The following is a 14,205-nucleotide window of genomic DNA, read 5'->3' on the forward strand; positions in this document are numbered from 1 at the left end:
TACGAGGATTCATTTGCATAGTCCCTGTGAAATGTTTGAAATTCTGTTAGTCAAAGTAATAAACTAGCATGTACATAAAATTGTTCCGTGATAGTAATAAATCTTATAAAAATGCCAACTGTTTTCGTACAACTCCGGGGGTATTTTCTAGGCACTACAGGATGAACGAAATCGCACAACGATGTGCGCATCCATATATGCAGTGTGAGCTTAGTTTCTTGTAATGGCAGATCCGTGAAGCTTGAAACTGAAATCCCCGCATTCCTAGAGGATGTGAAGAAGCATCAGCACATCTTGCCTTACAGCGCCATGTGTATGCTGTGTGCTCTCTACATGTCCATGCTGTACACAATTCACTGTAACACAAATATGTCGTGAAGCTGCACCAGAACATGTCTCTGTTAAAATGTGTGCGCAATTTCATGAGAAACAACAACCATCTCTTACTCCTCATCCACATCTTGATTCATTGCAACCTACAGGCATTCAAGCCATCACTGAGAGAGTGAGTGCTAAACATAGAATGAAAGATGTTGTAAGCCACTATCATTCGTTAGCATTAGTCATTTTCATTCTGTGCATCACTGCTGTATATATCCTACCTGCCTGCATCAAGATATGGTGCGTAAACATTTTGTTTTGGTGAGCAACAATGATGTTTCAGCTCTTGATGCAACTCCTTCAAATCATCTGTCAGCGTGCCACTAATTCGGAAAGCACTGTCCTGGACGAGCACTCTACTGGTTTGCATTCCTGACATATCTAAAGAAAAGTTTAATATGATGCTTTTTACAAGCCCTCAGTGCTACATACACAAATAGCAACAACTTCTTGCCAACAGGACGGGTTCTGTAAGTGAATCTGTGTAGCCAGAAAGATACGCCTGCACATCAGTGCTGCATGCATGTTGTGCTGTGGCACATGTACCCGAAGCAGTGAGTTCACCGGTCCCTGCCATGCTTGCGGCAGCCTGTCAGCTTGGGCCAATGTCAGTAGTGCCTTCCAAGGAATGGTCATGCTGCTTGGCTGCATTAGGAGGGTCTTGGGCAAGCTGTCCAGCAACCATAAGATAAAAGCATGCTGTAGCAAATGCGTTAATCATGTGGGTGGGCTAGTGTAATCCAGGCTAGTATAATCCTGGGGTAGGAAATTTATGTCACGAGCACAGTGTGGCACATATTTAAAGGCGTGATTCTGAATTGGCTACCAGTCTTTAAAATTAATTTTCAGAAAAAACTAGATGACTCATATTTGTATTAAAAACCAGCAGACAGTGATGCCAAGGAAGCCATGGTCTGCGTGTTTTCATTGAGGTTGTGTCTAAGAAAAAAAGAATGATCACTTAAATTCCCCTTCTTTCGTTCACATTCATATAGTTCAACACATATCGTCAGAGTACCAAAGAGAGCATGTGTCGAAAATTTTATTGAAATTGGTGAAGGTAGGAAAATCGCTGGAGTTTGTCATCTTGAACCTGCCTCTCCAATATATACATTTTGGCCAAGTCCTTACACATAGAAGAGCAGCACAACACTTCTTTAAAAAAAAACAACATTGAGCCTTTGTTGACGGGTCCATATTGCACTGGCATATAGCCCGCTCGCAGCACAACTAGTCAACAAATGTAAGAACAGAACAGACTCTTGACCATCTCTTCTGTCGATTCCTCTCTGTTCCTGCGGTCTATCCTATCCTCTCTTACACTTACAACATGTTGCGCCCGCTGGCCCAACAGACCAACGACATGAACTGCATTTCACGGTTGTGCAAACCTCGCGGTATTATGTGAATCACATTCTCTTGAATTTTATGGTTGCGAACTATATACGTTGTGCGTAGCAACTGCTCATCTGTGCCTACTTATGTATTTCTTTGATCTGCAGGACTCCCAGTCATATCACCGTGGCTTCAACGAAACAGGAAACCGACACCAACGAATGCCACGAGTGCCATGGGCAGGCTGAAGATATTCGATGTCCCATCTGCGAGCGGCCGTTTTCACTGGAGAGGTCACTGAAGGCCCACATGCGTACACACAGTCGCACAAGATGGTTTCCCTGCTCGATCTGCGGAAAGCTGTTCCAGCAGGTTAACCTCTTCGGGCACGAGCGTACGCACCACGAGCGCACCCTCTACAAGCTTGACCGCCTCACCGGGACAGTCCAGTGCTCCCTGTGTCGGATGATTTTCTTAAATGACGCCGGACTCAAAAGTCACATGAGGTCGCACACCAGCAAGAGGCTTCATCAGTGTAACGTATGTAGCAAGGAGTTCAAAGACCGTCAGGCGTTGCACAGACACCGCAGCCTTCACAGGGAAAACTTCAAGTGCGAGCTGTGCCCGTCATCTTTCATCCACAAGGTGTCGCTCATGAAGCACCAGCAACTTCACGCGAGAGGTGTGGACATGTTTCACTGCCACGAGTGCGGCAAGATGTTTCTGAAGACGAAGAGCCTCCGGCAGCACCTACGGTGGCACACGGTCGAGATGCCCTACGCATGCCACCTATGTCCGGCTAAGTTCCCTCAGAAGTCGCACAGGGACACTCACGTACTTAGACACAAGGGCAAAAGACCACACCAGTGTTCCGCTTGCGAAAAGAAGTTCACCCAAGCCTCTGAGCGCGCGTTGCACGTGCGTCGTGTGCACAGCATTGTGATGCTCAAGGTAATGGTCCGCAGCACGCTAGGCTTTATTAAGCAACCTTAACCCTTTCAGGTGCAGTGTCCACATATGTGGACCTAGCTTATTTTTGCCTCTTGTTTCAACTAGGCCAAGAAAGAGCGAGGTTGCGCATAGGTTGAACTGAACCTCCTGCATAGTCTGTGTAACTTCACTTAACCTCAGTATGCTGCGTAGAGAAAAGTGCTTCATCAGCAACACCTTGTGGATGAAAGTCAACAGGCATAGCTCGCACTTAAAGTTTTCGATGCATAGGACTGCATTCGATTACTTTGGGGAAGGCACTACAATGTTTGGCAGGTCGTTTGACAGGCCACATTTTAGAAACAACATAAAAAGTAGAATTTTTCTTTGCTCAAAATGAATGCGACCAAAGACAAATTGCGCATGCATTTTGAGCCTAAGGTTAGAGTCTTTTATGCGAAATTGAAACATGAGTGACTGCAGAATAAACAGATTTTTAATTACACGCTAATTACGATTAAAAACTTGCACAAAGCAACATATTGCATGTTACCCTCCTTTACGATAAGCATGCTTTAGAGTTAGGCTTGCGCAACTATCTTTATTTTGGTGCAGAATGAAGTTGAACCGAATGGTCATTAGTCTGGAATAATTGTAAAGGTACTTCAAAGAGTAGTAGGATGGAAGTTAAAAGGGGTAAGATATGTTTCAAAATATACCTAACTCAGCCCCTATAAGCCTTTATAACACGCTTTAAACTTTAAAAAAAAATTGATCAGGGTGCAGGTTATTAGCCCCGAGAAGTTGGGGTGGCGTCGCCTGGCGGGAGGCCTGAATGACGTCACGGCACGGACTCTTCGACGCCCGCTGTGACGCGCCGGCATAGTATGCGCTTGCTTTGTACACTGTTCCGCTGTTTGCGCTTGCTTTTTGCTCATGTCCAGTTTCAGACGAATGACGAAAACAGCATCGATAACATTCCTGGTAAAACAACAGAAGGCTATACATTTTTTCTTCACAGTCGCAAACGGTGCTTGCGCTCCGTAGTGCACACATTGAAAGGGGTGATGAGGTTTGTCGTTGTGTCGTGCTGCTAACCTCTGGGATGGGTCTGATTCCCGACCACAGTAGCCGCATTCAGACGGGTGTGAAAAGCAACATCCCTCTGCTCAGATACAGGAGCATGTTAAAGAATTTGAAGCGGTCAAAATTAATGTGCAACGTGCCTCACAATCATGTTGTGGTCTTGGCACATAAGACACCCTATTCACATTATTAGGTTGCGTTGTGCACGGCCGATTCCTTTAAAAAAATATGGTGGCTTCGCCTCCACAAGTGGTATTTGATCGGACGCATCCGCAATCTGCTGACGGCGTTCTTGCCGGTGTGCCAAGCCCCGTGCACAATTACAAAAATGCATGAATAGGTTGCGTTGTGCACGGCCGATTCCTTTAAAAAAATATGGTGGCTTCGCCTCCACAAGTGGTATTTGATCGGACGCATCCGCAATCTGCTGACGGCGTTCTTGCCGGTGTGCCAAGCCCCGTGCACAATTACAAAAATGCATGATGCAGTATGGAGTTTCGCAAAATATCTCAAAAGCGCTCGCCTGGGAATACCGCCGCAGTTGTTGTGTTTGTTTTTGTTGTGTACTCGCTCAGTCATCATGCTGTTTAGCTTCACATTTTCCTCACAGTAATTTCAGGGCTTTATCTCGCTACGAAAACAAGTTGAGATTAAATGCGGAAACTTCTTATTGCTGTCAGCTAGTGTCTTCATGCAGCATCGCAGCAACGACGCTGTTACACTTGTCTAAGTACTAGTTTAGATAGCCAGCTAGTAAATCAATTTTCCTTGCATTTGATATACACCTGAGCACCATCAACCTTTATGCGGACATGACGTGCCAGACCATTCATTGACTCATTGAGGCGAAGGACGTTTAATACGTGGGCCATGTCGCTGAGAGCGCCATCAAAACAGTTCAGAATGCTCATTTAAATTTTCAGGCGTTTGTTTTGCAGACAATTGCTATCAACTGTGCTCCCACGAGAATTTAACATTACCGCTTGTGACCCGACGGTTGATCGGACCATGCAATGCAGTCCATGCAAATCGGGGTATACAGCCACATAATCCCAGACGAGTCTTGAGAAGAAATCTTTACATAATCTAAGCACACTTAACACCTCAGCATTTCCGAAGCCATTGTGTATGTGGTAGTGTTACTTTGTTTAATGTACCGGGTGTATTAGGTGATTCTTTATGACAGACAGATTCATCTAAAGTCTCCTGTAGCAGAAAGCGCAATTCTGTCAAATCACCTAGGTAATCTGCAAAGGCAGACATAACTCGTACGATAAACCGCAATGTAGTTAGTGAATTTAAAACGTCCTCATTTCATTTGTAATTCTGCGGGACACATGTTCTAACCTTGGAGTCTACGCCAAGTTGTGAAGTTAGAACCATTAGTGTAAAATTTTTTTGCCACCGATGTCTTGTAGTATGCGGTGAAAACAACAAATGTCTTGCTATCATGCATCACCATTTTCACAGTGAAGTTTCAATTCGGACGGGAATTTGCCCATTATAAGCTATATTATCCAAACTTTGTATAGCTTACTTAACTTTCGGTAGTAGTGTAAACTTCCACCTTCTACAGTGAAACCTCTTTAATACGCACCTGCCGGGAACGCGGCATAACTACGCACTAAACAGTAGTACGCATTAACCACCAAGTACAAATTTGCCTCTCCTGGCGTACGCCATTGCCGCCAGCAAAGAAAAAAAGAGTGCCGCAGCAAATATTGCCTAAACTACCCAGTGCAAAGCCTTTTCTTTCTTTTTGCCAAAGTGGAGAAAAGATCCTGGCACTCTCGCACGACTGCCCGATAGCGCGCGGTGGCCGCCACGCGGCCCACGCCAAAGAGCATTTCGAAACTATTACAGGGTCCGGGATACTCAGTGCCCGACATAGCGACAGAACAGACAGTGTCTGCGTTCCGCGATATATGTGTATGCGTATGTGCCGCGATCTGCTACTAAACGAAAACGGACATGCGGAACGGCTGCGTGGAGCCGATCGTCTCCTGGGTAGTTGCGTGCAGCACGTCGCCTACTTGGCTCACGCCGTCACTGCCGGGCCGCTTGCCGTACCGCACGCGCGCATTAGTCGTGGGAGTGTTCTTCGTGCCCGCTTCGCTCCAGACCTTGCACAGATGCGGCGAGTAGCTTGCTCAGATAACGCGGCGATGTCGTGCTTCCTCCGCGACGCTGTAGCGGTCCTGGCAGCGGAGGAAGGTTCATTGGGTGGTCGCCTAATAAAAGCGTGCAGTATGGTTACAACAGCGCTATGCTTGCTGTACCGTACGCGTGCGTTTAGCGTGATAGCGTCAATGCAGCGAGATTTCACGGCGTCCGCGACCCGCAGCGCTCAACTCCGTAACAGCGATCTGCTCTCATTTCTACAAAGCGGTGCGCGCTTGAACACGGCCCCGCACGGCAGCGATCGGCGGCCCAGCACGTTCAGGTTGTAGCCAAATAAAAGCGTGCAGTATGCTTAAAGTAGCGCTGCGCTGCACGCGAGCCCGAGCAGATAGCTGAAGATACTTATTGTGATAAGGATGTCGGCGCTAAGTCATGCTGGCGCGTTTGTCGGTGGCCGCCGCTTCGCCTTCGTTCTTTCCCGATGCTTACCTGCAAAAGCGTCGCTGCAATCGCGCGGAAGTCGGAATCGGTGATCGACCGATCTCCGCATGTCTCGAAAAGACGGGAAACCTTTGGCGGCACACTGTGGCGTCGAGAATTTCACTGGTGCAGCAAAATTTTATGGCAGAAAAAGTTATCGCGGTACGCGTAGGTACGCACTAACCGGTAGGCATTACGGCTTAAGCGGTCAGCGAATGCATTGGGCTCTATGGGACTCGGTCGGGGATTTGTCGCAACTACATTTTAACCGTTAGTACGTTGTACCTTGGAAGATTTGCATCGCAAGAATGACGGGTAATCACCACCGTATCGCAAAATAGCGGGTATGTGGTGGGCACAGAAAAAGGCGATCCTCGGCTGCGGAGCAAGCGAGTCCTTGCCGTGACGTCACATCGCCACGACTGCCGCACCACCGGTGTTTGTTCTCGGGACTAATACACACACTTGAGCTTGAAATGTGGCTTCGCAGCAGTGCAGAGTTTCTTTTACAGCAAAACTTTATATATCTCAGCCAGTTGTATATCCATACACAGAAAACTCGCTGTAGCAAGAAAGGTAACACGAGTTTGTGGTGTGTGCAGCCACGTGGGCTTCTTGATATGTCATGTTGGTGAATGGACCATTTTCCAAACATGCAGTGCCACTCTTTTCCCTGGTGGCAAAGTTTGGCGAGAGGGCACGCCGGCCAGCAAACATTCACAGGAATGTGAAGGCGTCGTATGGAATTTTATTTTTTTGCAAATCTTTAGTCTATCTTCTGCAGTGATTGGTTGGCATACGCTAGTCGGTGTGCTGCTGAACCTTTGGCAAGGATTTCGCGATAATTTTAAAGGCTTCAGCCAGCAGCAAGAGTACAAGCAAGGTGTCCAACAAGTCTGTTTTATCTTGAAGGCTATGCATTACCGCAATGCAAATGCCAAATTAGGCATAGCACTCCTCAGCGCACCAATCGCAGACAAAGGTAATGGAACAGCCTTTTTCTTTACAAGCAAAACAATTGACTGTATTGAGTGTAATAATGAAGGATTCGAACCATAATTTGAAATTTTTTTGCGAATTGTTTTATTTTTTTTTAACATCTGTCCATTTGCACGGAGGAATTCGCCTTCATGATTGGCATCCGGGAACTGGTTGGGGTGTTTGCAAAGCATTGAGGCAGACCAGTGTTCAGTTATTTTCTTGAGCAACTAGGCAAGTAACGATGCCTAGTTCTACTTCAAGAGGTCGTGACGAGAATACGGCAACGTTCTACAATATTTGAGCATGAACGGAGCTGTGGAAAGTGCAAAATTTCTTTTAAAGAGAAAAATGTCTGTCCTGGCGGTGCACTTTCAGTAGCAAGTAAAGTAAGAAACAGCACAGTTACTTGATGTCTCGAGCCTTTAAGCATGATGATAGTCGATTAGCATGCATTGGAAGAAACCAGGATGCTTGCAAACTAATTGCTGACCTAAGAGGTAAATAGTTGCCGCGTAAACTCTACACAAGGGCAAGCGATGGCATGAAGTAGACAAACACGCAGCACTTCTTCGGGCCTTCGCTTGTCCTTGTATCAAGTTCGCGCTGCAACCATTTACCTCTCATGATCTACCAAGAAGCCCACCATGTGACTGTCACTGCCGACTTAAAACAGCCAGAAAACGCTTCGTGGCGCTGGCGTCTCTCATGACAGCCATTCAAATACATGGCAGTAGCGGACAACAGGAAACCCAACATGCTTTCATCCAGCCTCTTCAGCCCACTGCTGCTAGGGGGTCAGTGAGCTTGAAAAAAGGTCAAATACAGCAGATGAACGTGCACGGATCGCAGAAATGATGGTAGACAAGTGCTCAACCAGTTGTAGTGTTTGGTTGTAAATCGTGGCTGGTTGATTCAGCACTGAGGCCTTTTATGTTTTTTTTTTAAATTTTTATTGAACAGTGGAGCTGTTCTTTTTTTTAGCTTTTCGTTCTGCGTTCGGCGTTCGCAAAAACTCGGCGGGTAGGTGCCACTGAAAGCGGATATGTGCCAAGCAGCTCCTAGCATAGCCATTAATGCTGAGTGATAGCCAGTTGATAAGCAATCAGTAGCTAATTGATAATCGATCAATAACCAATAAATTGTAGAAAATGCTTGCACGTGCGTAGCACATGGTCAAAGCCTAGTGATACATAGCAAATACATGGCCAAAGTCTGGTGATAGCCAATCGATAACCAATCAATAGTTAATCAATAGTCGATCAATAACAAATAAATTCTAGAAAATGCTTGGATGACCTTAGCGTGACCCAAATGCATGACCGATACCTTGTGATAGGGTAAAGCATAGCATAGTCTTGTACAGTGTGGTATAACAAGGGGTGGGAAAGGAAAGTGAGGAGGAGGGAAAGAAGGAGGGCAGTGCCACCAGCTCCGCTGCTTCCTCAGTCTTCGCACCACTAGTGTGTAGCTGCCACAGTTCTTTTCGTAAGAGGTGTTGTACACAGGTAATGAAGAAAACAAATGCAGGAAGGGAAGGAAGTCATCATTATGCAAAACCCAAGCATTAGATGGTACAGAGAAGCATTAGGATCGTGGATAGTACGGTTCACACCTCATCGCATACTGTGCTTGCACTCTTACTGAGAAATTGTGCACCCTCTATTTTTAGGAACAGTTTGACTCGAATGACAAAGGCGAGCAGCCTTCCCGCCATGGATCACCTCCTTCACCTCCACAGAAGCAGCAGCATCGAGACAACGAAAGATGAAATCATCACAGATACTATCGCAGGGTGAGGTTTTTTAACTCCTCTGCAATTTCAATGTCATTTTAGATATCTTTCTAGTAACGTGAGGCAGGTCAACATTTGTGAGAGTGCATCTCTGTTTGCACAAGTTGACTTGCTTATTACTTTTGGTTGGTGCTTGGCATTTCACTATCTCAAGCTGTTGTGGAACACAGAGCTTTGTAAGGTTCACCAAAATTCAAATGCAAATAGTTCGGATTGTTTCGAATCTGCTCAAGCGGATTTCTGTCTTTTATTTCAATCTGCAGAATCCCTGGTGCAACTTTCATCTCCTCAGTGACACTGCACAGCTAGCGCATCAACATCATTAAATCTCACAAGTTCAACGTGTGTCAGCGTTGTTTTGTGTTTGCGTTTGAAAGGTGGCATGTGTGGCTCATCTGCAAGTGGATGTTTATTAAGTGACTCACCCTCAGCTCTCCAGCTCATGCACTCTGGTGTGAAACAGTTTCCTGTTCTACCAGTAGAAATCAACTCACATGGAAGCACCTCTCCAAGTATTCCAGCATTTCCAACAGCCCAAGAAGCTATTCCAGTACTGCCAGTGCTATGCGACTTGAGTGAGCAAGTGCAGACTGTTTGTTCACATGCAGACACGTTACTGCAAGAGGCCATACGGTTGGGACCAAGTGTGGCAAATGGTTCAGACAAAAGTGACTATCAGCACCCCTGCTCTCACACAGTTGAAAAAAATGTGGGAAGCGTGCACTTAGTTGCACAAAGCTTGGCACAGCGAAGCTGGTTGATCCTCAGCTGGTCATGCTGCAGCACGGGGATCACAACGTTGATTGAATCCAGCGTGCTTGGCCGAAGAAGATGCAGCCAAGAGACAATGATGGGCACATCTGGAATACACGCAAAGTTTGCCACTATGAATGTGTTGAAATCGCTGTCCCTGAGCCATGGGGTAAGAAACTGGCAGTTGCTATGGCAACGGCACAGCGACGGCTTGGTGGTTGCTATGGAAATGGTGCAGCAGAGGTTTTTTGTTAACAGCCGTCTTACTGCCAGCTTGAACAGTGATGCGTCAGTGGTATGCAGTCTTATCAATGCACGTCACTGCAACGTCACATGCGTTTAGTATAAAAGCAAGCTGCTCAGTAAATCGTCGTTCATGTTGTGTTATCTGGCTTCCTTGTATATCTCGACAGCGACATAACAAACAGCTTCGCTTTTAGAAGAATTACAAGTGCAGCATGTGCCAGTCTGCGTTCTAGTTCAAGGGACCAATAAGCAGGCGCGAAGAATTGCGTGCTATTCGTGTGGACCTCTTCGACTGCAACCAGTGTGGTAAAGCATTTATGTGAAAGAAGAGGCTGCGGCAGCATCTCCAGCAAAGCTACTTAGATGCCATATGTGTACCACTTGTGTCCTGGTAAATTTGTGCGTTGGTCCCATTGGGAGGCTCACACACGCCGATGAGAAACCATACAAGTGTTCCAAGTGTGATTTCCGCGGCTTTTGGACAGGAAATCAGATGTGTCTTACAGTTACAGACAACTACAAAGTGACGCTTTCCTGTCTGAACTGCAAATCCATGTCTTCAATGAACTGACAAGGAGCTTACTATGATAGATGATGTGATTACAGCTGATGTGCTGATAGGTGATGTGATTACTGCTGATGTGCATTTGTGATTAGGTGATATGGTATGTTTGGCATTATTAAAGAGATGTAGCACAGTCAAGATGTATCGCCTTCTGTAAATGCGTATGATGACATGTCTTGAAATGACAGCGGTGGTACTATCGGACACTGTGTTTAAGGGAATGTTTGAATGGATATACTTTTATTTAAATGCATGAGAATGACAAAATCGTCTCGCTTGGTGTTTATTGTATAGATCTTGATGAGTCTTATTGCATTTAGAAGAAAGATTAGTTGAAATTAGCTACCTGGAAAAGTCCATTTTTAAATTAGGGCTTCGTTTTTTTTAAATACTGTATGACGAGAAATCGTCGAAATGTTGGCTCCGACGCATTCTCTGTTTGACGATTTCTCAGAATTTCAAGCCTCCATATTTGGCTGAACTTGTTTGGATTAATTAGGATGTCTACTTTAAAACAATGCGAAATTTCGTGTAGCTTACATACCAAGTCTCCGTCTCTGAAACTGAGCAGCAAGATAACGATGTGACAGCGCTGTAAACTCTGTTTATATATTTAGACATCTTAGGGGGACAAAATTGAGGTGTTATACATTGGTCTGAGTAAAGCAATGCCAATTTGCATGGATGAAACTTCACTAGGTGCTTTTATGTATGTGAACATTCATAAAATGCAACTTATACCATTGAGTCCAAGATCAAGAAGGGAGCCGACGGATGGATACACGTTATAGATTTCAAAACAGGAGAAAGTGCCTCAGATCAGGCTGGCCGACGTTTCGATAGGGGACCTATCTTTGTCAAAGGCGCCTTGTCATCCCTGGCGTGTTAGTTTTATGGGGTTAGTGATGACGTCATGTCCAGCGGCGGCGTGTCTGTTGCTGTTGGTAATTGATGCCTGGAAAGAGAGAAACTCGAAAGCAGAGGAGTAAAGCCCTTGCCACATTTCAAGAGAGTTTGCAAACACGTTCGGGTCTGCCATGTCAGAGTTCAAGGTAGCTGCAAAGAAAGAAAAAAAAAGAGAGAAAAAAAAAAGGGGGGGGGGGCGGGTACAACCAAGCGAGAGGACGAGTGCAGCCATCACAAAGAGCTGCAGAAGGTGGTGAGGAAGGGAACTACAGGCGGGGAGAAAAAAAAAAAAAAAAAGAGAGAAACCGGGCGGTTTACGTTTAAATGTCCGCCAAGGAGCTGCAGAAGGTGGTGGGGAAGGCAGCTACAGACGACAAAAAGGTACTCGGGCGGCGTACGTTTAAAATGCCGCCTGCCTACTTTAAGTGATATTGAAAGGGTTGCCTGAAAAGCAAGCTCCTGCTTAATGGGTGAAGTAATTGGCTGGCATATGCATCCAGTGTCGTCGGCGGCTTCCAAAAATTGGGCGCCCGTCAACTAAGAGGGAAAAAAAAAAAAAAGAAAAAGTTGAAAGGAACGAGGGGCGGCCGGGGGGAACAATCGGAATAAGACTCGTAGAACTTCCTGAGAAAGCGAGGGCTGTGACAATGCTGGCCAGAAGCGGCCTTTGGAGCGCGGAAAGGGGGAAGGAAACCGTGGCTCGGATTCACTAGAAAATGAAAATATCTTAAGAGAATAATATCTACACGTATGTGCACATTTTTACATGCAAGGTTAAGAGATATTAAAAAAGAATATTGATAGTGTATTATGGGAGCTGGTCGGGATTTATTTTGCGAATAGGTTAAGGTTTTTGAAAGCTGAGCGTACTTCATGTCTCTTAATATTATAGGAATCATGCTATGGCTTTTAACGATTCCAAATTACCACGAGCTAGATTTATTCCTGATGGGTGTAGGGATTGAAATTTGTGTATCAATACGATTCCATGTATTTCCTCTCACGTGGTGACCGGAAGTTTGTTTGTAGAATGTAAAGTTTGGCTTGATCGAAATTGTGGTCTTGTTGATTGAAGTGGCTGGCTACTGCTTTTGGTAAGTTGTGCTTTGTGTCTGCGCGGTGGCCGTTCAGTCTTACATGAATTGGTTGTCCAGTTTCGCCTATGTACTGTTTTTTACAGGTGGCACACTCAATGCAGTAGATCAGGTTGTTTGAGGTGCACGTGAAGTTCGATGTTACCTTGTGAAGGTAATCGGATGCTGTGCTTTTTACGTTGGTGGCTGGCTGTATATGTTTGCACGTAGAACATCTTGGACGCCCACAGGGTCCAGACGTTGGTGTAGTTTTTGTTGCGAGTTTTGCATGTACGAGCATATCTTTAAAATTGGCGTTGCGTCTGTAGGCGACCTTAGGTGGTTCGGGGAAGATTTTTAGTTTCTGGTTGGTTGTTAGAATCGGATAGTATTTTGCTGAGGATGTTGTTTATGTCGGAAGTGCGTTCGAAAATTTTGTAGTGAGAAGAGGCGTTGTTGTTGTGGTTTTAGAGCGTGGTTTAAGTGTCTCAGTGCGGTCTAGTTTTAGTGCGTCCGTGTAAGCCTTATGAAGGAACGCGTTTGGATGGCTTCTGTTTGCTAGTGTTTCTTTTAGGGTAGTAAGTCTGTTTACGTAATCCTGATCCTCTACGCATATGCGACGTAACCTTGTTGCTCGGCTCCTGAAAATGCCCTGTTTGCAATTTTTTGGGTGATGGCTAGTATAATCTAGGTATTGTTGCTTGTCAAATGGTTTTTTATACAGCGTTGTCTTTAATATTCCATTCTCAAGATATATGGTTGCGTCAAGAAAGTTGATGCACTCAGCTGAGGTCTCGGACGTGAACTTTATCGTTGGATGAAAGGAGTTCAGGAATGATGTAAATTTACTTAGATTGTCCCTGCCATGACCCCATATTATAAGTATGTCATCAATGTACCGAAGGTATGTGTGGGGTTTGTCCGCGCAGCGAGCCAGGAAGTCTGTTTCCAGAATTCCCATGAATATGTTTGCATAGGTGGGTGCGAATGCGGTGCCCATGCTTGTTCCTTGTATTTGAATGTAGTAATTTTCTTTAAATTCAAAGTACTTGTGTGATAGTACTAGTTCGAGTAATGATAAATATACTTCAGTATACTGTTGTACCTTATGTTTATTTAAGGTTTGCTTTATTGAAGTTAGGCCCTCTGGGATCGGAATATTCGTGTATAAAGCGGTAACGTCTAGCGTCACGAGAATGGCGTTTTGTGGTAGTGTGCCTTTACTATTAATCTTTTCTATTATTAGGAGTAGGTGTGGGGTATCTTGTACAAATGACGGGAATGTATTCGGAATGTCTCCGAGAAAGTGGTTAAGGAATTCGGAGAGACTCTTGATCGGGGTGTTGTTGTTTGATACTATTGAGCGCCCTGGAATAATGGCTGTGTATAATTCGGTGGATGATACTTTGTGAATTTTTGGGAGGAGGTAAAACCGTTCTGCTGCTTTGTTGTTTGGTTTCAGAAACTTGAATTCTGATGGTGTTAATAATTCATCAGCAAGGAGGGATCTAAATGTGTTAGTGATTGTGATTGTGTATTGTTCTGTTGGAGCGTTG

General features: G+C 45.2%; 1 protein-coding gene across 1 annotated transcript; it reads left to right on the forward strand.

The window, feature by feature from the left end:
* Window positions 1-1,883: 1,883 nt before the first annotated feature.
* LOC119376564 (zinc finger protein 358) lies at window positions 1,884-11,410 on the forward strand (the record flags this gene model as incomplete). The annotated part of the gene is given in 3 exon segments (XM_037646352.2): window positions 1,884-2,667; window positions 8,984-9,106; window positions 9,370-11,410. Coding segments are annotated over 2 exon segments (883 nt in total), but the record flags the coding sequence as incomplete, so codon positions are not given.
* Window positions 11,411-14,205: the final 2,795 nt, after the last annotated feature.

Source organism: Rhipicephalus sanguineus, unplaced genomic scaffold (genome assembly GCF_013339695.2).
Source record: "Rhipicephalus sanguineus isolate Rsan-2018 unplaced genomic scaffold, BIME_Rsan_1.4 Seq147, whole genome shotgun sequence".
Lineage (NCBI taxonomy): Eukaryota > Metazoa > Arthropoda > Arachnida > Ixodida > Ixodidae > Rhipicephalus > Rhipicephalus sanguineus.